Source organism: Microcebus murinus, chromosome 7 (genome assembly GCF_040939455.1).
Source record: "Microcebus murinus isolate Inina chromosome 7, M.murinus_Inina_mat1.0, whole genome shotgun sequence".
NCBI lineage: Eukaryota > Metazoa > Chordata > Mammalia > Primates > Cheirogaleidae > Microcebus > Microcebus murinus.
This window is the reverse complement of record NC_134110.1, coordinates 61,003,050-61,028,862: the sequence shown is the minus strand read 5'-3', so window position 1 is coordinate 61,028,862 and position 25,813 is coordinate 61,003,050. Positions and strand designations below refer to the sequence as shown.

At 42.1% G+C, this 25,813-nt stretch overlaps 1 protein-coding gene across 3 annotated transcripts in view; it reads left to right on the top strand.

Annotated features, from left to right (window-relative positions):
- The window catches only part of GRHL2 (grainyhead like transcription factor 2), a 159,645-nt gene that overhangs the window by 29,810 nt on the left and 104,022 nt on the right, over positions 1–25,813 (top strand). For all 3 annotated transcript variants that reach the window (XM_012762052.3, XM_076005116.1, XM_076005115.1), the window contains exons 2-4: positions 9,142–9,337; positions 18,225–18,292; positions 23,453–23,846. In XM_012762052.3, coding sequence (XP_012617506.2) covers positions 9,142–9,337; positions 18,225–18,292; positions 23,453–23,846 — 658 coding nt within the window. The remainder of the gene's footprint in view (positions 1–9,141; positions 9,338–18,224; positions 18,293–23,452; positions 23,847–25,813) is intronic.

Genomic DNA, 25,813 nt, shown 5'->3' with positions numbered 1-25,813 from the left:
GCAAGCACCAAAAGGTGGGGGGGGGCATTACTGAAAGTAGCCAGCAGTCAAATAACTAACATCATTGGCATTTAAATTGTGACATTAAACCTGGGTAGGATAATTGGCTCATTAGTTTCCATTTGAAAGTCTTATTCTTTTAATGAGAAAAATGCCACGTTTCCAGAAGGAAAAATAATTGTCACTTGTTGAAATTTTGGTCTTTAGGGTCTGAATATGGTCATTTTCTTGCTAGGAAGCTGAAGTGATTATATAAGTCAGTAATCAGCTCAGTGAATCAGCTACAAGAAATGGAAGTGCACGAAGACCAATCTAAAGTGCTGAAGACTCAGAATATAGGTTATTTGGAGAGTAGAATTCATGTGCTTTCGAGATAAAGGCTGTGCATGTATATGTATGTATGTGTGAGAGAGAGAACGAGACAGAGAGAGAGAGAGAGAGAGAGAGGTGGGGAGAGGAAAATTGAGGCAGAGAACATAGCATGAAATCCCGAGGATTATTAATATATAAAAGTTTCACTACTTCTTCTTAAAGAGAGGGAAGTGGCTTGTCCTGGGTTAAAAAAAAAAAAAAATTGTCCCTAACTTAAGTCAGGGACCTACCCTAACAACAGGTAGAAGAAAAGAAACCTTTATATCAGGCTATACTCATTGGATTTTAGCCTCCCCTCTAGCTGCCTCTGGTCTGAATGTCAACATCCTTGGTTTCCTAGTGCTATAGCTCACATTTAAGGGGAATAAAAAAATGAATCCCCTTTATGTTGAATTTGAAGGAGAAAATTAGGAGGCAAGAGAAAGATAGTTCATATAGGAACAATGCTTGTAAAATTAGGTTTATAATTATGCTTCCTAAAATTGAGGCAACTTGCATTTGTATAGCACTTCAAAGCTCACAACCAACTTTACAAATTTGCTGTGAACTGATTTTATGAAAACATGAACAATACAGCTCTTTCAATTCTCTCATTGATATTTTAAGCCCAACTTACACTCTAATTCCTCAGTAGAAATTTTGCCCATTCCTTTGATAAATGTTAATTGAGTACCAAGTATTGGCAGGCACAGTTCAAGGTATTTGTGATGCAACCATGAACAAAACACAAAGAATCCCAGCCCTGTGGAGTTTAGGTTCTTGTGAAGATAGACAGGACAAGGAACACTGACCATAATAAATAAGTAAGCTACACTGTATGTTAGGAGTTGATAACTGCTATGGAAGGAAGAAACAGTAGAGAGCTAGGTGAGGTAGATAGAAAGTTTTAGAGGGATTGGAAGTTCCAGGTGGGGTGGAGGCAGGTTGCTGCATTAAATAGGGTAGTCAGAGTAGGTCTCATGGAGGTGAGATTTGGGCAAAGGCTTACTTACAGGAGATGAGAAAGTTAGCCATGGGTATTTGGGGGAAGAACATTCTGTGAAGATGAAACAGCTGAAGTCAAGGCTCTAAGGTGGAGGCACAGAGACTAGTGCAGCAGGACCAGAGTGAGTGAGAAGTAAAATATCAGGAGAGGAGGGTGGAGAAGATCCTAGACCATTGTAACAACCTTGACTTCTATTCTAAGGGAAATGGGGAGTCATTACACAATTGACTGTGGGAACAGCATGATGGGATTTAGGTTTCAGTGGGATTTCTCTAAGTGCTGTTTTGTTGAGAACAGACTGGAAGGAGGTGGTGAGCAAAGCAGGGAAGCCTAGCAGTCTGTATTAGTCTTCTGTCGCTCCATAACATAATGAACTATTTTGGAACTTAGCAGCTACAACAGCAAACACATTATCTTACATAGTTTGAGGAACCCAGGAGCAGCTTAGCTGGGCTGTTTTGACTCAGGGTCTCTGCTAAGGTTGCAGTCACATTGTCATCTGGGCCATAACTGATTCGAGCCTTGACTCTGGCCAGAGAACCTACTGAGCTCACTCCTCTGGCTGTGGGCAGTCCTCAGTTCCTCAGTGCTGCTTGTCAAGGCTTCGGTAGAGAGAGAGACTAGAACCTACCAAAATGGAAGCTGCAGACTTTCATTTTCTAATTCTGGAAGTGACATATTGCTACTTCTGCCATATGATGTTGGTCATATAGACCAACTCTGGTACAGTGCGAAAAGAAGACTCCACCAGGCTGTGGATTCTAGGAGGCAGGGGTTAGTGAGGGCCATGGTGGAAGCTGGCTGCCTCAGACAATGCAGTAATCCAAGTGCAAGTTGATGGTGGCATGGACCAGGTTGCCAGCAGTGGAGGTGGTGAAAAGTGGGCACAGTCTAGGTATATTTTGAAGGTAGAACCAATGGGATTTTCTAACAAAGTGGAGGTAAGAAAATGAGGAATTGGCCGGGCGCAGTGGCTCACGCCTGTAATCCTAGCTCTTTGGGAGCCGAGGTGGGTGGATCGTTTGAGCTCAGGAGTTCAAAATCAACTTGAGCAAGAGCGAGACCCCGCCTCTACTATAAATAGAAAGGAATTAATTGGCCAACTAATATATATAGAAAAAATTAGCCAGGCATGGTGGTGCATGCCTGTAGTCCCAGCTACTCGGGAGGCTGAGGCAGGAGGATCGCTTGAGCCCCAGAGTTTGAGGTTGCTGTGAGCTAGGCTGCTGCCATGGCACTCACTCTAGCCTGGGCAACAAAGTGAGACTCTGTCTCAAAAAAAAAAAAAAAGAAAGAAAATGAGGAATCAAAGATGACTCCAAGTATTGAGTGGACTTGCCATAGACAGAGACAGGAAAGGCTGAGAGCAGGCAGAGATTTGGAGTGGATATGGTGGTGGTTGAAGGTCAGCTGTCTTGGCTTCCCTACATTATTCATCTTGGTTTTCTCTAATCTTCATGGAGGCCCAGTTAGAGGGCACTACTCTGTGTCTGTCTAGTGCTCTGCTGGGAGCATCACATGTATTTCTCTCATTTAATTTGTGCAACACATGAGCAAGCTGAGATCCAGACAGGTTAAATCACTTATTCTATGGAATAGGGCTAATACGTGGCAGGGCCAGGATTTGGTTCTAGGACCATCTCCTGTGGGTCATTTTCTGCAAACAAATGATCAGACACACTTTTTAAGCTCTGTATTAGATGTCTGTTAAGATGTAAGTGCTCAGGGCCAGTCCACTGTGTAGGTGTGTTAATTTACTCAGGCAGATGTGTGCATGTGCGATTGCGGATGCGGCTGGGTGTGGCGCTTCTAGAAGAAAGCCAGAGGCAGAACTGGAGAAGGTTTCTGCATCTCAGGGTGAAGACAGGCAGGTTGGGAATCTCCCAAGGAGGATAAAGGCTGTGGACTGTGCATCACTCTCTTTGGCTAGTTGGTGGACCTGACAGCCGAATGACAATCTTCTTTGCATAGTCAGTAATCTTCGCCCAGTAGAAATTAAATGGTAGATTATGTAATAAATAATACACATGCTGTAGGGGTTCTTAGCAAAGAGAGGCCCTGAAGGGCTAAAATAGGGAAAACCCTGGAAAATTTTCTGGATGTTGGGATGTTACAGCTAGACTTTGATAAGAGAGAATTTAGATAGAGAAGCAGGAAGGGAATTTCAGGCAGGGGGACAGTCTGGAAGTAGGAATGGGCATCTTTAGGAAACTGAAGAAAATGGCTTAATTCCTTATATTAAGCAAGTAGAAGTAAATACATTTTAAGAGGTAATTGGGGCCAGATTGACGGAGGACCTAAATTTAAATGTCAGAGGATTTGGGACTTGATGTTACAGGCAGTAAAGAATCATAGTACACTCTTGAAAGCTGTGTTCTATGAAGAGTATTTCACAAGACCGCAACAGGGATGGAAGAGGGGCAAGTTGACAGTATGAAGGGATACGACTAAAGCTATAATAACGGAGAGGGTGACTGACTTCATACAAGGGATTAAAAGAAAGAATGATAACTAACATGTATGCAGCTTTTACCCTGTGTCAGTGTTTTCAATTCTGATAAAAAATGGTAGGGAGTGGATATTATTATTCTACCTAGTTTGGAGTATGTTTCCATTTTACAGGTGAGGAAATGGATGCACAGACATGTTTACTAACATGTTCAGGGTAACACAGCGCATAAGTGGTGCAGCCAGGATGTGCACCCTGGCAGCCTGGCTCCAGAATCTGCGTTTGAGACCAGCACATAGGATTTGGCTCCGGGTCACTAGGGGTGCTTGATGGTGGGAATCACCCTATTGAGAAATGATGATTGGCTTACTGTAGCTTAGTGTTGGATACAGTGAGCTTAATTTGACAACGGGATATGTAAACAGAAATACGGAACTGGCTCTCAGGCAATACATATCTGTAAGTTATTAAAGTAGAGCAATGAAAGCAGTAAGACTCAAAAGTGAAGAGAAAAGAGCAAAGGGTCAAGGAATAATCAGAGTTAGAGGAATAAGAAAAGAGGAGAGTTCAGGCAGAATAGAAATTAGGAAAGAACGGTTGGCTAAAGAGGAGGAGAACCTCCCTAGCACAGTGTCTTGGAAGCTGGGCAAAGCAAAGATTTTACAGAAGCCAGAAATGGCCAGGGCAGCTCAAGGAGACCTGGAACAGTCCATTGGATTGTGAGCAAAGGTCATTGGTAGAATCAGTTCTAAAGAGAAGTACTATTTCTGCTCATTATCTATTGAAGATCTGCAATGTACTGGGCATTTCGTATGTAAATATCTGAGTTATTCCTTTAGAGCAATGCAACAAGATAGATATCATGATATGGATGAAGAAATGGAAACTCAAGGAGGTAAAGTAACTCATCTAAATTCACTCATTGATGAAGCTGAGATTTAAACTAAAGTTACTCAACTTCAAAACCATCCTTTTTCTGGATTAAGACAAAACCCCCATAAAACGAAAACAAACAAAAAACAAAACAAAAACAAACCAATGCTCTTGTAGGAGTTATAAAAGAAATGGACAATGAGGAATTGATTAGAAGTGATAATTTGCATGAATACTTTGCTGTCCTAATTTTTGTTTGGGGCCCCAAGTGTCTTTTATGAGTGGATTTGTGTCTGGGTGTGTTGATCACCATGACACATACTTTTAGAAGGTAAAGACGCTGTGTGCTAGTTCTCTCTGCTTCTCCCAGTGAGTCATTCCCTGCATTAGACTCTTATTAATGCTCGGGGGCGGGGAGGTGGAGGTGAGGGTCCCTGCAGATCTAACATGGCCTTGGCCTTGCTGTGATTGCTCTGGAACTCATCGAAGTTTTTCTCCAAACAAGGACCCAGAGATCGAGTTTATGGCTGTGTTTACTGTTTTGTGTTCAGGGTTACCCAGAACATAGCATACCTAAAGCTTCACAAAGCATATTTTAAAAGTTGACCAGAGCCAAATTAGAACTGCTGTTCCAAAAGAACGATGATAAAACTCAACTTCAGAAAGCGTTCCTGACCGTGGTAAAACTTTCCTTTCTTTACAAATCTACATTTTTGCTCAGTGTACCAGAGAGATTACTCTGTTTTTATTAAACCAAACTTCATTCAACAGTGCTCTGTACCGGAGAGATTATAATCTTTGAAGAAAAAAGGCACAGTCATTGCGTAGTTAAAAGGAAGAGCACAAAAGGCCCTTTGGCCACCAGAAATGTAAAAAGAAATGGCTAGTGAAGTTGTGATTTCCCAGAATGTTTTTTTTGTTGATCATGTAAGGATTCATCAGGAATTTCATTATAGGGAAAAGGCTGGTGAATCTCTTAAATTTATGAGTGGACATTGTGCTAGATGAAATCAGCAGTGTAGGAGACTCAGCAGGAAGGAGTCAGGATTTTAAGAAGGAAGACTTGGGAAAAATCTCTGCAGCCACTCAGGACACTGCTTGGTGTAAATCAAGACCTTGCTCCCTCAGCCTGGTGCTTCCTGCTACACTTCTGGAAACTAGCCAGTGTTGTAATCAACACCCCACTCCACTCCCCACTCTTCACTCCTCCACGGCAATATGTGCTTCTCTCAGGCATGAAAAAGAGTAACACCTTCACCTTTCTCAATGGCGAGGTCACTCCAAATAGCATGAAGTCCTCCCTGCAGGACTGAGCATTTTAGGAAGTGTGCATGATGTCTGTGCCTTATGGGGCAATGATTGGGATTCAGAATCCTTTATTCTGCTCTCTGGGTGACCAGGCACCTGGGCTGGCCCCAACTAATCAATGGTGGCGAGGGTGACACTGTTACAACCTGGGCCCATCACCTCTGCCTTCTTGGTTCTCCCTGGAGGAACCATTTCTTCTTCTTTTGGACCCTTAAAGGCCCAAATAAATCCTGCCCTATCCTATATATTTAGAAATTTTCTACAACGTGGAAATGCTGTTTTATTGTTAGATAAGACATGTAAAATTTCTTTAGTGGAGTCTCCAAAATGAATACACATATGCTCCTTTTGTAAGAAAATTGCATTATTCTGCACTACTCAAATATTCTTCACTTTAAAAAGTATTTACCACATCTTCTCATTTCAACATTGGCCAGCGCACCCCTACCTATCCTGCAGAGCTGTGTAGAAACTTGACTCCTTGTTGGTCCTCTGATTACGCTGGTCCCCTCTGTCGTATGCCCTCATGACATTGTCCATTCCTTTCTCATGCTCACAGCCCTTGTAATAGCAGTACTCTCTCTCTCCTGCCGGCTGCATGGGGCAAGGGACAGGGTTTCACGCACTGCTCCATCCTCAACAACCAGCACGATGTCCGGCACCTACTGGACTCTCAATAAATAATTGGGGAACATTGCCAAATGAACAACTGCAGTTTCCCTTTAATTAATGATTATCTTGAGGATTTTTAAAATTATAAACAACTTTACCAAAAATTGATATACCCATAAACTTCACAGAAACATAGAGCTATACAAATAATGCCTGTTATCTGTATAGCACTGTGCAGTTTACAGAACCTATTTTATCAATTATATTATTTGATCCTCACAATGGCATTGTGCAGTAAGCAGGGAGGGCGTTGCTAGCCCTGTCTAAGGCAGGGGAAGCTGAAGCTCAGACACTGCCCGGCTTTCCACTGCTGTAAGTGTTGGCCTGTGCTACTCCATGCCACTGTAGTGCCTACTGGTCAGTAAGCCCTTCCACCAGGGTTTTTCTCATTTACTCCAAGAGATCTGACTATTCTCTTTTTTTTTTTTTTTTTTTTTTGAGACAGCCTCTCGCTTTGTTGCCCAGGCTAGAGTGAGTGCCATGGCGTCAGCCTAGCTCACAGCAACCTCAAACTCCTGGGCTCCAGCGATCCTTCTGCCTCAGCCTCCCGAGTAGCTGGGACTACAGGCATGCGCCACCATGCCCAGCTAATTTTTTACATATATATATCAGTTGGCCAATTAATTTCTTTCTATTTATAGTAGAGACGGGGTCTCGCTCTTGCTCAGGCTGGTTTTGAACTCCTGACCTTGAGCAATCCGCCCGCCTCGGCCTCCCAAGAGCTAGGATTACAGGCGTGAGCCACCGCGCCCAGCCTGACTATTCTCTTTTAAACCAATTCATTGGTAATTGGGTCGATATTCTCTCTTTCCTCCCAATCGGTTTGACCAAACCATTGGTCCAAAGAGCTCAAATCAGACGCCTAGTGACCATCGAGCCCAGAGTTTCACTCTGCTCAATGTGTATTTCCCATCCACCACATCCCTACATATGCCTTATCAATGTCAGTGTCCTTTTCTGACCCTGCACCAGTGCTTGGCCCCATGCCAGCACATCAGGGCCCTCATACACTCTTTGCTGTGGGTTCACACCAGCTATCCATCACAAAGTGAGCTGAGGGACCACCCACCACGGGAAGATCCTGTAGGAGTGTCAGCAAAAACGGACCCCTTATGACTGCATAAACGTCCGAAGGCCCTGCTGGCTGAATTTCTATTGATTAACATTGGTGTTGTCTTCACCAGCCCTGTCACTTGTCCACGCCATGTTACTATGTGCAGACATCGGTGTTACTGAAATATAATGTCTCCTTGTTTCATTTTTGGTTCCATTTCAATGAGCAAGCAAAAGAGGGCCAAGAGATGAGTGACAAAGTGTCTCCTGGCTATTTTACTTGACAGCTGAGGTCCCAGCATAGGGAGCTGCTGAGGACTGGTATGGTCTTTGGGTATTTGGGTCGCAATCACACCAACCTTAAGACATTGCCTTATTTGTCAGTTGCTGCTTTATGCAGGGTTGGCTTGGTTAGGATGGATCAACTCCAGCCCCTTTCCATCTCTACTGAAAACTCCCCAGATACACTCCTCACTCCCCATGATGGTCTTTATATCATCTGAATATTGTACAGTCACTGTTGCTCCATGTCCTCGTTACACAGCATTGCCGGTAATATCTTGTGTTTGCAAAGTACCTTATATTGCCGTTTTAATTAAGAGACTTGGATTGGTCTACAATTTGCTAGCAATTTCAAGTAAAGATTAAATTAGATACAATTGTTTTTAATAATCATTAGTGTATGGATCGGGTTTAATGTATTGCACACATTTATAATTAGAACTCAGAGAATTAAATGAAACCTGCTCTCTCACAGGGTTCCATTCTGGTATGGATTAATAAGGCATAATTAAGTAAAGTTGCTTGGCCCCTAGAATGATCGGATTTGGAACACCAAGTTTGAAGAGTCTTAGTCAGTTTTGTGTTGATACCTGAGACTGGGTAATTAGTAATGAACAGAAATCCATAGGTTCACAGTTCTGGAGGTGAGGAAGTCCGGGATGGAGGGGCCCCCATCTGACAAGGGCCTTTCTGCTACATATGACAAAAGGTGGAAGGCGGAAGGGTAAAGAGAAGGCAAGATAGAGAGAGAGCAAGAAGGGGTGACCCCACTCCAGTCAGAACAAGCCCACTCCTGCAATAACAGCATAAATCCATTCATGGCCTAAGCACTTCTTAAAGGCTCCACCTCCCACTACCATCACAATGTCAATTAAATTTCAACACAAGTTTTGGAGGGGACAAATAGTCAAATCATAGCACCAACTGACACTACTTTATACTGCCTTCTAAGGACATTATTACTTCTTATGGACCGTTAAAAAAAGAAATCAATGGCAGTCGCTTTAGCTTAATCTTCCCTTCCTTCTCCCCTGTCCTGGGGAAACATGAATTAATGCCTGTAGCCATATAATGTGTGTACTGTTAGTGGGAAAGAGGAATATTGCTCCCTCTGATAACGAACCTCACATTGTTCTTGCTTTCACAGTAATAAAAGACTAGTGGCCTTAGTGCCCATGCCCAGCGACCCTCCGTTCAACACTCGAAGAGCCTATACCAGTGAAGATGAAGCCTGGAAGTCATACTTGGAGAACCCCTTGACAGCTGCCACCAAGGCGATGATGAGCATCAATGGTGACGAGGACAGTGCTGCTGCCCTCGGCCTGCTCTACGACTACTACAAGGTAAGTCCTGCAGCCCCGCCTCCCTCCTCCTCCCACCCGGGGCTCCCCTTGCTGGTGGGAAGAGCCAACAGGTCCACTCACCATCCTGGGTCAGGGAGCTTTATAGTGTTTTCAAACTCGATATGGAATTCAGCCTCTTCCTGTTCTCTTTGCCTTCCTGCCTTCCCATCTATGAAGCCCAGCCCCACCATCCACCCAGGGAAAGTGCTCGTTTTGGGATAATTATTTTTTGTGTCCTTTGTTCACAGGAATAAATATTTACACATTATTTTTACTTACCAACATATTACAAATACTTCCTTGCTGCTGTTTTTAACTTTATGATTTTTGGTGAATGAAGTATATTATATTGTGTAATATATCTATAATATATTATAATACATATTATAATACATATCTATAACTATATATCTATATATCTATAGATATATATAATATATCTATAACTATATCATAATTTAGTTATTGCTCAGTTGCTGAGCATTTAGGTGGCCTCTAGATTTTTCAGTTTTATAAGAAACAGAGTTTCTAGATTTTTTGGTTTTTCAGTTTTATAAGCAATATCTCGATGAACACTTTTGTGGAAGACTTCTGCAGCAATTTCAAAACCTAATTTTGTTGTAACTCTAACGGTCTCCGTTTGTTTTAATGGGCACTAAATTTTTATTTTGAAAAACTCTTAAGTAAAATAAATGTAATTCACTTACATTACAAAAAGTACCTGCCATACAGTCCTCACAAAATAGGAGTATTTCAGGAAATCAAACAAGAAACAATGGTTTGTCTCAAGCATAAAGAACTATACCTGGTATGACCTGCTCTCTTTGAATCACTGAAGTGTAAAAAATCAACAAGTATTTACTAAATGAGGAGATTTATTGTCTGCTTTGATGGTAAACACCTTTGGCTTATGCTGGGAATTGACACAAAGGTGATAATGACTGTGTTTATTTTGCTGGTTGGGCACATTGAACTCTTATTTTAGAACCTGAACTGAATCCTACCTTCCCTTCTCCCTCCATCATAGAAAAATCAGAGCTTTGGGCAAAACCACCCAGGAGGAACAATATCCCTTTTAGTAATCTTTAGTCTCAGCTTCCTGTTTCCTCCCAGCTTCCTACTTTCTATTTCCTTCCAGCAGCCTTAACTTTGCAAGCCTTGTTGTTTGCCTCCTTTCTCTCTCCTAAACTAGACTTGTCATGCTCTCCAAAGATCTCCCACCACCACCAATTCTGGCACTGTCCCCAGGCCCACTCTGCTGCCAAGTTTTCTAAAATTACTCTTTCCTTTTCCAGCTTCTTTCCCAGTAAAACACCCAGGAGAGCTCCTTCCTTGGGGAGATAAACGAAAACAAAGCTGGGCCTTATCTAAGATGCAGAGCAAGGTGTGAGTGACAGGTGCCAGGGGCTGACAGGTAGGCCCAGCCAGGGTTATTTTAAATGAGGAGATTATTAACTCAAATAGGTGCATCTCTTATTGTTAGAAAGTGCTGGAGAAATATAGGAAGTGCATTCCACTGGTACCCTTGTCAGTCCAGGCTGACTTAAGAGAGCCAGAGTTGGCAGATTTTGACAGCCCTCTTACGAAGGTGTGAAATTCCCAACACGGCTCCTGACATAGCAAGGAGGCCTTAACTTTTGGGGACTTAGGCTCCAGATGAAATGTTGTTTTAGGGTCTAAGCTACATTTCATGTAAGTAGGGCTGTTTTCTCTACAGTGAAGCGGTAACACCTGAAAAAAAAAAGTAAATCTGAAAACCAAAATAGTTTTATGGTAGGCTTTTCTTTCTTCTTTTCTGTCTGTGGTTAGGATCTATCCTTGAAACATAAGGATAAATTCTAAATGTTTTGGAGTAAAAAAATTCAGTTTATTGAGGATGGTACAGAAGCACAGAACTCATCAAATTAGACTGCTTCGTGTACTAGGCCACTCCTCGAGGGTTTGACTTTTTTATGTCTCATCCTTAGAATGAAATTGAAAAGCAATTTTCCTTCATGATAAAAAAATAGGCAAAACCTGACAGTTTTATTGATCTTTAAAATCTACAAACACATCATTAAAGTGACCCTGATTTTAATTAATCAGGTCATTACAACTTCTTTTTGTCACTTTGATAATGTTAAATTAATATGTCAATTAATAGTTTTAATAAGGTTTTGAAGAAATATATTGATTATGTTTAGAAGAAATACATTGTTCTAATTTCTTTAAAAATACTTTTTATTCTGTTATTGTGAAATGGATATAATTTCACATATCTGTATTTATTTGATGGCAATTTTTTTGTATTAGTGAAAAAGAGAAGCATAATCCAAGACAAACATAATTAGTCATTTATGAAGGCAATGTATTTTATCTTCCATAGAGGTTCAGAAGACAATTAAGCATTAGTAACTATAGATAGATAATTAGCTATTAGTAAATGTCATACCTAGATTACCTTACCTCTTACACATTTACTGATATTTAAAAGGAAGTTGGAATATTGCTTTCTGTAAATATTTTGAGATGCAGGATAGGGAGCTTACATAAAACTCAAGTTGTAGCCATGTTTATCACTCTGTTGAGTTAATATTTTTCAAGACTGTGTGGACTGGTGGATTTATATGGCTCCTTTCATTTCACACAAATTTCACACATTTGCTGTATTTTTGCTTGAAACATTTTATTGTTTGTGGGAAGAGTCTTGTTTCCAAAAACCATATGTTTACATGATCATTTTGAGGCCCTTTTGAGCTCCCTGGGTGTTCACAGTTTATATATGCTGGTGTTAAAGTGATAACAAAGTTAAATGTCCTTTGAGGCTAGATCTTTTTTCTGTAGTAAAGTGAAATGTTAATGAAAAAAAGCAATTTCGGCTTTTGAGTATAGACTTTGGGAAGTTATTGTAACAATTGCTGTCACATTATTATTTAGATTTTGCAGACTTTATGCCTCTTTGGAAATGAGAATTGATTCTTTTATGTAAGACACCATTTTCCCTCTGAGGGGACAGGCATGGGTGCTGCCCAGAGAGAGGCGTCTGTGTGACACAGATAGGCACTCAAGAAAAGTGGTCCTTGTCCTTGGAAACTGGCAAAGACATACCTTTGCACAATGCATTATAAATTTCAGGGTCTTTTCACTACATTTTTTACTGTCACCATAGGATCATTGCAGTGAGGACTATCAGATTTTAAATTGTGTAGTTTAGGCAACTGAGTGGGATTTACCTAAGATCACAGGACAATCCTGTATGTTTCCTAATATCCAACTCATTACAATGTCAACCATTTTAAAAAAATGCCCTTTTTTGAACCCATTTAAAAATGAATTTAAATTTTTAAATATACATTTGAAGATTAATATGTTGTTTACTAATTAATATTTATTTTAAAAAATCCCAATGGAATCTCTCATAAGGGACTCAAACCGTAGCCTAATTCTCTATCCAGTTTAAGTTATAATACTTACCAATAGCAGCTCCAAAGTCATGTGACCTTTCCATGAATTTCAGGCACGACAGAAAAACATGAGATTTAATTAGCTACATATTTTTAAAAGCAGTTTGGCTTATTTTATCTAATTTTATTTTTCTCTTGAAAAAGCTGGGGTTTGTAATCATCTGGTTCCAGCTGTAGTGAAAATACGCTTCCCTGGCCAGTTGGTTCCTATCTGCTGCGATGACCCAGTGCTGCTGGAAACCAGTTTGTTGGTTGATTTGTTTGTCCATCCATACATTCATCCATCCATCCATCCATGCATCCAACAAATATTCCCTGTTATCTATGACCTTCCAGCAGTGGTGGTAGATACTACAGTGGTGAATCGGACACCCAAAGGCAGAAGAGACCCAGTTCAGTACCTCAGGGAGGTCACTGCAAGTTGTAGTCCAGGACAGACACTGTCCTGCAAACCTATGACCATAGTGCACAGAGGTTAGTGCTGTGCAAGGGATATGTTCTAGGAGTAGCCAGTCGACTGACAGCCTCCCAGAGAAGTCACGGGCTTTCAGAGGAAGTGATGTCTACTCTACCACAGAGCAGGGGAGGGCCTGTCAGGTGGACAGATGAGGATAGAGCATTTCAGGCAAAGGAATAGAGGATGAGAAAACATGGGGTGTAAACCCCAGGTTGCACTCAGTGGAATCCAGTAATCAGTATTGCTGCACTGGGGAGGGTGACCAGGGAAATAAGAGGTTGCAGCTGGAAGGCAGCAGCTCCCCCTGAAGAGTCTTGCTAGGCCAGGCTGGAGGGCTGGGCTCTGTTCTCCCAGAGGGGAGTCCAGGGCTAGGTGTGTGGTCTTTGCTTTTTGCAGGATAAATGAACAAGTGACCTGATAAATTCTCATAATTTGTTAAATTTTTTTAAAAATCGGCTTTTCTATTTGTCCATTTTCCAGATTTATTGAGGTATTGTTGAAAAATAGGAATTGTATGTTTTTAAGGTAAGCAACTTGATGTTTTGACATATCAGCTTTTCATTTTAAGTTTATACAAGTCTATTATAGAAAATGCAGGAAAGCTTAAAGAAGAATATGAAATGCCTGTAATCCTTTATCATAATATTTGGCATCATTTCCTCTCATACTGAAGGATTTGGAGCCTAGGCCTTGTAGATTGGAGAAATTATCTGTACGTATTATAGCAGCAGCAGCAGCAACAATAGAAAGATAAGTTGGTAGCAGAGAGTCCAGCAAGAAGTCGATTGTAATAGTCCAGATAAAAAAATGATGAAGACCTGAAGTCTGAGCGTGGTGGTGGGATTCTCTGAGTCAGCGTTTGTGAGCGTTCTCCCTAAATCAGCCACCCAAACAGGTGCTAAACAGAGACAAGCAGTATGTTCAGGAAATCATTAAACATTTGTTTGAATTAGAGCTGGCAGCTGACTTTGTGTGTGTGTGTGTGTGTGTGTGAGTTGGTGGGGGGAGCTCATAACTAGGAGGTAGATGGTGGATGCCTAAGATAATTCCTGGATTAGTCATGATAGGGAGTGCAGAAGAAAGGCTTTTGAGGAGAAAGATGATTATGAGTTGAGTTTGATGTGCTTGTAGGATTTCTAGGTAGGGATGTCTGATAGACAGTACTGTGGGTCCAAGACTCGAGAGGGGATTGAGTTCAGAGGTCTCAGTTTTGCTACAGACAGTCTGCAAAGTCAAAGGTAAACACCGTTCAGAGAGGCTCAGATTGGAGCAAACTCAAAGGTTAAAACAACCACCTCATCGTATTGTACCCAGTGCTGTAGACCGAGCATAGTCGTCTGCTCAGAGCTCTCCTCAGTGACTCCTGCAACAATAGCATTCACTTCCATGCGTCTTTGGGAGCTGCTAACATGTTGTAGTTTCTTCTGTTTCTTTCACACTGCCTTTTCCAGGCCATGTCTATTGATTCATTCATTCTTCCAGTAAGTATTTAAGGAGGGCCTACTACATTTCAGGCCCTTGGGACATAACCATGCACAAGGTAGACACTTGTGGAGATTGGGGTCTTATCATGGACACAGAAATTTAGATGGGACTCGTATGGTCACGAGTCCACCTAGGGAAGGCATGGGTGATGGTGGCAGGGGGCGGTGGGTTGTGGTCTAGGCAGAGAGGCCTTTGTGTGATGGCTCTGTTGTGAGAGGAGCACTGCGTGGTCATCCATACAGTGTGGCCCAAGCGTGGTAAGCAAGTCTCAGGGTGCCCACGTTGAGGCTGGAGACTTTTTGAAGGTGACGTGACTGAGAGTGATGGGAAGCATTGAAGAGTTTTGAGTAGCAGACTTGCATTTCTAATAAGACCACTCTGGCTCTTCTTAATGGATCCAGAAAGGATTTGTGGGAATTCCACAAAGGAGAGGCGAGACCAGGCAGGGGCTGACGCAGCAGCCCAGGCAGGAGACGCTGGAGGCTGGACCTGGAGGCTGGCGTCCAGGAGCAGTGGATGGATTTCAGGGACATGGGGGATTCTGGTTGGAAGGGGACAGGGTGAGGGATGCTTGGCAGTCACAGAGAAGGTGGCTGTGCCACAGCACACGGCACTTAGAGGAACCATTGGGAAGCAAAGCATCCATGCCTGGTTCAAGGCCCTTCCTCACCTGTTCATCTCGAAGGCCACATCTGCCCTTCTGCTTCCTCATTCTGTCCTCCCCGCAAGCCTTTCTATGAGCAGCTTCCTAGGCCAGAAAGCCTTCTGCATCCACCTGCCAATTGCTACCGATGGCTCTGTTCCTCTGGGAGCTCTGTCCTTGAGGCTCCCAGTGGGCCCTGTACGCAGCTCCGTTTTACCACCTATCAGTGGGTACTGTTTTTTAATACACTATTAGGACTAACTATATTTTAGGAGAGGAGCCAAGTGCCCTCTGGTGGGATGGGGTGGCAGTGTGAGGAAGCTCCGGCTCAGAGCTGGAAGACAGGGTCTTCTCCTTAGAAACTCACTTCCTCCTTGTCACCTTTCAAAAAATCATGGTACAATACATAACATAAAATTTACCACTTTTTTTTTTTTTTTTTGAGACAGAGTCTCACTCTGTTGCCCAGGCTAGAGTGAGTACCGTGGCATCAGCCTAGCTCATAGCAACCTCAAACTCCTGGGCTCAAGCAATCCTGCTACCTCAGCCTCCAGAGTAGCTGGGACTACAGGCATGTCCCACCATGCCCGGCTAATTTTTTCTATATATATTAGTTGGCCAATTAATTTCTTTCTATTTATAGTAGAGACGAGGTCTCGCTCTTGCTCAGGCTGGTTTCGAACTCCTGACCTTGGGCAATCCACCCCCCTGGGCCTCCCAGAGTGCTAGGATTACAGGCCTGAGCCACCGCGCCCAGCCTAAAATTTACCACTTTAACCATTTATATGTGTACAGTTCTGTGGCATTACATATATTCACATTACTGTGCAACCATCACCACCATCCACCTCCAGAACGTCTTCATTTTCTCAAACAGAAACCCATTAAATCATAGCTTCCTTTCCCCCCTCCTCCCAGCCCCTAGAATCTATATCCTACCTCTGTCTCTATGAACTTGACTATTCTGGGTAACTTATGTCAGTGGAATCATACAATATTTGTCCTTTTGTGTCTGGCTCATTTTCTTTGGCATACTGTCTTCAAAGTCCACACATATTGCAGCGTGTATCAGAATTTCACTCCCTTGTAAGGCTAAGTAATACTCCATTGTATGGCTAGGCCACGTTTTGCTCATCCACTCACCTGTTGATGGATGCTTGGGTTATTTCTTCCTTTGGGCTATTGTCAATTATACTGCAATGAACATGTGTTTAGTGGATATTGAAATTTTATGTTTATCTGTCATCTTCAACATATGATGGGAACTATGTTTTATTCACCTCATTTCTGTCTGGCACTTAGCAATGCCTGGTGTATTGTAGACTCTCAAAGTTGACATGAACGAAGGACTTACAATTGATTTATTTATTTATTTTTTTTTTTGAGACAGAGTCTCGCTTTCTTGCCTAGGCTAGAGTGAGTGCCGTGGCGTCAGCCCAGCTCACAGCAACCTCAAACTCCTGGGCTCAAGCAATCCTTCTGCCTCAGCCTCCCGAGTCGCTGGGACTACAGGCACGAGCCACCATGCCCGGCTGATTTTTTATATATATATGTATTAGTTGGCCAATTAATTTCTTTATATTTTTATAGTAGAGACGGGGTCTCGCTCAGGCTGATTTTGAACTCCTGACCTTGAGCAATCCGCCCGCCTCGGCCTCCCAGAGTGCTAGGATTACAAGCGTGAGCCACCGCGCCCGGCCTGATTTATTTTTATTTAACAAATATAAAGACACTTTAAGTGCTTTACAAATGTGAACTCATTTAATTTTACTGAAACCTTTTGAAATGTGGGGCTATCATGATGCCATTTTACAGCCGAGGAAAGTGGGACAGAGTTTAGGGAGTGGCAGAGCTGAGGTGTGAACCCGGCAAGCAGGCTGTAGGTCTGGACGCAGCCACCTCGGTCTGTCCCTGCCTAGCCCAGCCGTCCGGGCTTGTGTGCACAGGGCAGTGGAAGCCATAGGAGTTGCTAGAGTCCAGGAGAGGGATGCTTCTCATGAAAGTGCTTTCAGATCAAAACAGTGAAGGCTGCCTTTTGGGTGTAAAGGAGTTTGGCTAGAAGGAAAATATTTACATTTAGCAAAAAACCAAAAACAAACAAAGAATCCAATCAAACAAACAAATCCGAGCCTCCTTCTTCATGTGTTTGAAAACCATGGCAGCGTGAAGGATCTGTGATGCAGGAGGGCGATTAGATCATGGTCTGAAACACAGCCTGTGGGGGTGTCCCTTCTCGCAGTAATCTTCCAGGTAATATGTTGCATTGTGGTTGCTAAGACAATAATGAAAGTGTACTGGAGAAAACACCGTGGAAGCAAGTCCCCAAGCAGTGCAGGGAGGGGGTGACAGGTGGTGCTGGTGTACTCGATGCTTGTCCCCCACTGCCGTGCAGCTCTGTGCCTAACCCCCCACCCATGTCAGCACTGGAGTCCCTCATCAGAGTGGAGGGGCAGTCCCTGTTCCTTAACATGACACCTGCTGTAACTCCACGATGCTTCTGTCTGCTCAGAAGCACCATGTGCAGATTCACCCCCACACATCGCTCCCCTCCCCTCACCCTCTCCCAAGGTGGGGAGAGCATGGGAGGGGCTTGGGTGCAGGAGATATCACCCAGGTCAGTAGTGAGCAGCTGAATCCTGTCTGTTGTGGCCCTACGTTTGTCACCATCCCTTTGCCTCTGGCTCCATGGTCACTGTCATTCAGGCTACTCACCTTTGACCATCTCCTAGTGATAGCAAATTTCCCACCTTTTCCTGGAGAACATTCCATTTTGGTTTCTTTGCTTATGTTGCTGTCTAGTTCTGAGCATGGTCACAGTTGCATCTATGTAAGTCTGACTGATGGTTGGTGATGTTCCAGGTTCCTCGAGACAAGAGGCTGCTGTCTGTAAGCAAAGCAAGTGACAGCCAAGAAGACCAGGATAAAAGGTATGGTGTAGGTAAAGGAATATGCCCAGCCCCTAAAAGAACTCTTTGTCTGTGTTTTTTAACAGGGAGAGCAAATTGCATGTTTTGGCTGTGCCTCCACGTGGTCGTCAGCAGGCTGTTCAGACACCCTCTTCCGAGGAGGCTGACAATGCTGAGTTAGAGGAGATAGGCTGGCAAGACGGCCTGGGATTGCTGGGATTGACTTTTCTGATCAACCCCAGGGCTTTATAGCTGCAATCAGGCCCTTGTAGGAGTGAGACACTTGAAAGATTGCTTTTGATCAGGGGGAAGGGAGGGAGGTTGGGCTGTTTCCCAGCTGAGGGAGACAGCTGGTCGAGGGCTGTGAGCACTGCAGAGGTGCAGGGCAGGAAGGATGGCAGGAGATCATTGTGTAAGAACCAGGTGAAAAGCAAGACATAGATAAATTAGGATTAAAAAAGAAAAAAAAAACAGCTTTATTTCTGCTGAAGCCAATTGGAGAATGTAACTTGGAATCTGCAGCTTGTAACATTTCAGTCCTGACTTAGGTAAGTCCCCCCATTCAGTCCCAGGGAGGACTTTGCACCGTTTGTGGCACAGCAAGGATGACAAGAGAGTGGGTCTCCTGCTTTTGGCCAGGGTGATCTAGACGAAAAGAGGGGACCAGAAGGTTCTAAGCCACCCTATTCAGCTACTTCTCCTAAACTCACCCATCAGTAAATGTCTTCCTCTGCAGTAGGGTGGAGAGAAGCCAAGGTGTTTTTCTGTTGGAGGGTCTGTCCAGAGAAATAAAACTCCCTGCTAGCACAAACATTAGTCAGAATCTTACCTGGCCTTGATAGGAACTGCTTATGACATTATGATCTTGTTCTGTGACCCGCAGCGGGGGACACTCTTCTAACCAGCAGCCCTGCGCTGTGCAGCACCTCCAGGGTACAGCCCCAGCAGAAGATTAAGGTTACCTGCATCTGATTCACTGTTCCATTAGGGATCTTCTGAAGCTCCACGCTGCCCTGGGGTCCTGGAATCTCACTGGCAGGAGTAATGACAGGGAGGAAGAGGCTGACACTCTTTAGGTCTTATAAACTTTTCCTCCATCCAGCCAGTTTTATTGAGTTAAGCTTGTGCTGTCTGCTAAATCCTATACCCATAATTATAGTGGGTTCAGGGCAAAATGAGTCTAAGCTCTGTGGTCTGTCTATGGCATACATCATAGACAAGAGAGGCCATGTTTTGTTCAAGCATCTTTTAAAGCAACATTATAAAGTGACAGTTGCTTATTGTGTTTTAATGGTTATTTTTGTGAGTTCCATAGAGTACCTTTAAAAAAACTGACAGTGAAGTATAAACTAAACTACCTTGTACAGACTAATTATGACTTGGACTTCCCATTGAATATAATCTGGAAGAATGTCATTTTGATCTGCAGTGTATTCATGAATTAAGGTGCTGTGTGCTAGCATGATATGACGATTGTTTACATACAGAAGTTGCAACTTGGAAAAATAACAGAACCAATGACATAATCCAAATTTTAAAAAAATCTTATTTAATACACTATTATTATTATTATTGCATTTTTCTTTTATTTTATATTTGGTTCAATTTTAAATTTTATTATAGATAAGTCAGTATCTCACAATAATTCTTACTTTTTTCTAATTATCCATTTTTGAATGTCTTTGTGAAGTTCTCTGGCATTAGCTTCTAAAGCTAATATTGTTTTACAAAGGAATAGTTGCACATTTTAGGGTGGTTCTGAATCTGGTATTTTCTGGTGATATGATAATAACAATTTGACTAGATTTAAACAATCTTGCTTATTTATTTGTTTATAAGAATACCAAAAAATATTTTGACATGTGTTCTTTGTTTAGAATTCATATATTTTGCATGAGTTAAAGAATTAAGAAATTTGGCTCAGCCAAATGTAGTGGTTCATGCTTATAATCCCAACATTTTGGGAGGCCAAGGCAGGATGATTGCTTGAGGCCAGGGGTTCTAGACATACCTGGGCAACATAGTCAGACCCTGTCTCTACAAAAAATTTAAAATTTAGCTGCATGTGGTGGCTTGTGCCTGTGGTCCTAGCTATTTGGGAAGGCTGGGGCAGGAGCATCACCTGAGCCCAGGAATTTGAGGCTGCAGTGAGCTATCATTGTAGCACTGCAATCCAGCCTGAGTGACAGAGCAATACCCTGTCTATAAAAAATGAATAAATGAAAAAAGAAATTTGACCCCAAATGGACTCTAACTATAGAGAAGTTGGTTAACTTTGAATATTTTGGCAACATTATCCACAAATATTAATGGTTGTTCCTCCACAAAAAGGTCTGGGTGAAATGAGTTTCGGAAATCCTGGATTTTGATTTAACAAGTAGAGGAATGTTGGAGGACCTCTACTGTATTCACGATGTTTGTGATCCACTAGGGGTGGTCTCGTTATGGCAATTTTTTTTGTTTGTTTTTAATACTGATTTTATCATGGACTCTTTTTTTCTTTGAAGACTATCTATTAACATTCCATGCAATGTTCTAAACCAGCGGTCCCTAGCCTTTTTGGCACCAGGGACCAGTTTCATGGAAGACAATTTTTCAGGTGGTGATGTCAGCGATGGGGAGTGGCTGTAAATACAGATGAAGCTTTCCTCTCTTGCCCTACACTCACCTCTCGCTGTGCGCCCCCCCTTTCCTAAATGTCATGAAAGACAATATTTTCACAGACAGGGGGGTGGGGGGAAGCTCCAGTGGTGATGAGCAGTGGGGAGTGGCTGTCAACACAGATGAGCCTTCCCTTGCTGGCTGCTGCTCACCTCCTGCTGTTCCTAAATTTCATAGAAGACAATTTTTCAGGGTGGGTGGATTTCAGGGGGGCCCACAGTAAACAATGGGGTTTAGGAAATGTGAATGGAAATGTTTAGCTAATGTGAATGGGTGGTCTGGGTTTTGCCATCCTCCAGCTATCTAGATTCATATTAAACATGATTTTTAAATTTGTACTGTATCTTACATACAGGTTTGCTCCACTGATTTAACCATGAAAACAGGTCATTACATAAAGTCAGAAAGTTTACAAACTTCCTTAGAGGACTATCTTCTAGAATTATTTCTACAGATCTGTGACAGACTCAGAAGTTTAGATATTTTTTCTGTTGGCTTTGTTCATGTAGAGCCATTCTTTTCTCAAGCTTTACTTTGAAGTTTCATTTGAAAAATCAAAGGTAAAATTATCAAGTCCTGCTTGATAGTTTGGCAAGATCAGAGGGTCATAGACTTCCTTCTTTACAGAGAGGAACCAGAGAGCCTAATTTTTGGACGAATCAATTTTATTTGAATGTTTGCCTCAATGAGAGATGCTAGTCAGCCCAAGAAAGCACATTCTAGATGAAAAAAAAAAAACAAAACCAAACAAAAAAACCCAGACATCTGAGATGAGGATCCATGTAAAACATGTATTTTCTCTCCATAGTAGTCAGAATAATCCATAAGTGAGGGGTGACCCTCAAATTTTACTGACCTGAAAGGCTATGCTAGAAAAATCACTTTCCTGTCAACAACACTCTCCTGTTAATGAGTTCCTCTTTGCCTATGCTCTATCCCAGAATTCTTTAGTATAAATGAAACTATTTCATCCTAGTCTGGCAAGAGTTAATTTTCTACGCACTCTTCTTTCTCTCCTTACCAGCCAGGAGGTCTGAGATCTGAGATCTTGTTTTACCATAAGCCCAGCTACACTACTCCCTTAAGCCCCAAAAGGAATTCAGTGCTAAGGATATCAGTGAGCTCATGTTATTTCTCAATTTGGCAAAACTATTTTAATGATAGATTCTGATTATTTTATTTTTCCTTTAAAGAGTTTAGCCCATAGAATGATGAAAATTATCCTCCCTACACCTCCCTCTTTCAAATTACCACATTTGTCATGCTCTTTTTTTTTTTTGTATTTAAAAATTTTTTCTTTTGAAAGTTTTCAAACATATACGGAAGTACAGAGAATAGTAAAGGAACGCCCAAATAACCTATCCCATTCTGCAGTTGAGCAATAATAAATTTTTGTCACACCTGCTTGATATCAACTGTTTCTCTTTTCTTTTCTTCTTTAATTTTTAAAATTTATTTATTTATTCATTTATTCTTTTATTTATTTTTGAGACAGGGTCTTGCTCTATCACCAGGGCTAGAGTGCAGTAGCATCACCATAGCTCACTGCAACCTTAAACTCCCAGACTTGAGCCATCCTCCTGCCTCATCCTCCTGAGTAGCTGGGACTATAGGCAGCCACCACTATGCCTGGCTAATATTTCTATTTTTTGTACAGACGAGGGTCTTGCTCTTGCTCAGGTTGGTCTTAAACTCCTGGCCTTAAGCAATCTTCCCACCTTGGCTTCCCAGAGTGCTAGGATTATAGGCATAAGCCACCATGCCCAGCCTTCTCTTTCCCTTTCTTTCTTTTTTAAAAATCACAGTAGTATTTAAAATAAATCCCTGTCATTATGTCAATTCACCTCTAGCTACTTCTGATTTGTATCTCTAAAAAAGGACTTTTTATTATATAAGTGCAAAATCGTTATCACCCCTAACTAAATTAACAATACTTCCTTAATACCACCTAACTCCCAGTCCCTATTTAATTGCCTCCAAAATCCCATTACTTCATAAATGCCTCTTTGGCTTGTTCAACTTAGGATCCATACAGGATCTACTCATTATATTTGATTGTTATGACTTTTGAATCTCTTTTAATCTAGAACAATCCTCCCACCCTTCCTCCTTTTTTCATGCCTTTGATTTGTTGACAAATTTAGGTCAGGAAGGTACGCTACATTCTAATTGCTTCTTTTTCATGGTGTTTAAGTCACTCTGTCAGCTCCTGTATTTCTTGAGAGCTGAAAGTGAGATCTAAAGGTTTGATTAGATTTAGTGTCAATAATTTCTTTTTTTGACAATAAAAATAAAATTTGCAGTGGAGCCAAGTACTTCACATTGCAGTTGTCCTTCTTGTAGTGGCGCAAAGATCCACTGCATTCCACTGCGAGGTTAGCCATCACCCTTTCCCCTAATGGCATGAGCATCCACTGATGACCGTATGCATTGGCTATTTTATTAGAAGTTGCAAAACGGTGATTTTTCTAATTCTGTCCCGTTACTGGGGGTGGGGTGGGGTTGGGTTTGAACACACAGAAACTGCCTTGGCACCGGTGAAGCCCAGAGCAATCTGAGTGGAGGAGAAAACCGAGTGCAGGTCCTAAAGACTGTTCCGGTGAACCTTTCCCTGAATCAAGACCACCTGGAGAACTCCAAGCGGGAACAGTACGGCGCCGGCGTCCCCGACAGTCCGGCCATCATCCCGGTGTCCGGCATCACGGTGGTGAAGGCTGAAGACTTCACGCCGGTCTTCATGGCGCCGCCCGTGCACTACCCGCGGGGAGAAGGAGAGGAGCAGCGAGTGGTCATCTTCGAGCAGACGCAGTACGACGTGCCCTCCATGGCGGCGCACAGCGCCTTCCTCAAGGACGACCAGCGCAGCACGCCCGACAGCACCTACAGCGAGGGCTTCAAGGACGCGGCCGCTGAGGTGAGTCCCGAGGCCCTGCCCGGCACGGGAGCCCACATCCAGAGCCCCTGGCTGGCTTCGCTTTTTTCTATTTCCTTTTTAAGTGGGATCAGTGAACTAAACTGTGAATTTTAACTTTTTTTTTTAAAAAAATGTGTTTGTTGGTAATCTGGTATTCTTTCTTTCTAAACAGGTATTGATAAACCTGCGTGTCTGTAGTGTGTGGAGGAATATTTCTATTTTTCTTGAATCTTAGATGACAGATTCTTTTAGTTTTAAAATTAAATACTTACGAGGAATTACGAGATGTTTGTGTGGAAACTTCTGGCTGCATAAAGTTTTTACCTTGGCCTACTCTAGTTTGGAAACTTCCAAATGGTAGGGTGCTAAAGATGGTGCTTTTTCATTCTTCTTCTTCTTCTTTTTTTTTTTTAAACAGTAATAAGTCTTTAAAACCTTTTGATTGAATAGTCAAGAAGGAGAATTTGTGTTAATACTCAAGTGTGTGTATGTGTGTATAGTTTCTACCTTGCAAACAGAAACTATATATTCTTCTCAGGTGCCCATAGACCTTACAGAAGCAATTATCTTTGCTTGCTTGTTTGTTTTCAGTTCAAAAATTCTACAGTGCACAGTGGAGAAATTTGGTAATTGTATATAGTTGTCTAGCTAATGTCAGAATCAAGATACAGAACGTTTCCTCATCCTAAAAGTTTCCTTGAAGACCCTTACACTCAAGTCTTCCTTTCTCCCATTGTTCTTGGCAAGCACTAATCTGCCTTCTGTCGCTATAGTTTTGCCTTTTCTAAAATTTCATACAAATGGAATGATAGAGTATGTAGTCACCTATGTTGTCTTCTTTTGCTTAGCATATTTTTGAGATTCATTTATGTTGTTGCTTGTATTAATAGTTTGACTTTTAAAATTGCTGAGTAGTATTCCATAGTAAGTGTGTATTGCAATTTATCTATTCACCGGTTATGGACATTTGATTGTCTCCAGTTTTGGCTATTGTTAATAAGGCTGCTGTGTATATAAACATTTATGTATATGTTTTAATGTGGACTTATGTTTTCATGGCTCTTGGGTGGGATACTTAAGGCTGGGATTGCTGCCCCATGTGCTCACTCTATGCTTAACTTTATAAGGTACTACTACTATACAGTGCTTCAAAGTGGCTGTACCATTTTCGCTCCTACCAGCAATGTTTCAGGATTTCCTGTTTTCCACATTTTTGCCACGACTTGGTATTTTCAGTCTTTCTTTTTTTTATTTTTTATTTTCAGTCTTTCTAACTTTAGCTACTGTAGTGCATGTGTGGTGGTGTCTCATTGTGGTTTGAATTTGCATTTCTCTGTGTGTAGTGACGTTGAACATCATTTCCCGTACTGATTTGACCCTTCCTATAACTTCTTTTGTGAAGTGTCTATTCAAATCATCTGCCCAATTTTTAAATTGAGTTGCTTGTCTTCTTTTTATTAAGTTATAAGAGTTCTTTCTATAATGTAAATGTATCAGTTACATTTTTTTTTTTTGAGACAGAGTCTCACTCTGTTGCCCAGGCTAGGGTGCCGTGGCATCAGCCTAGCTCACAGCAACCTTACACTCCCGGGCTCAAGCAATCCTTATGCCTCAACCTCCCGAGTAGCTGGGACCACAGGCATGTGCCACCATGCCTGGCTAATTTTTTCTCTATATTTTTAGTTGTCGAGCTAATTTCTTTCTATTTTTGGTAGAGACGGCGTCTCGCTCTTGCTCAGGCTGGTTTTGAACTCCTGACCTTGAGCGATCCTCTTGCCTCGGCCTCCCAGAGTGCTAGGATTATAGGCATGAGCCACTGCGCCCGGCCTCAGCACCATTTGTTGAGAAGATGATCTTGTGTCCATTTAATTGCCTTGGGATCTTTGTAGAATAGCACTTGATGATACATTTGTGGGTCCTCCCTCCAAATTTTGACCCAGAATATATAATGTGTATTTTTATTAGGC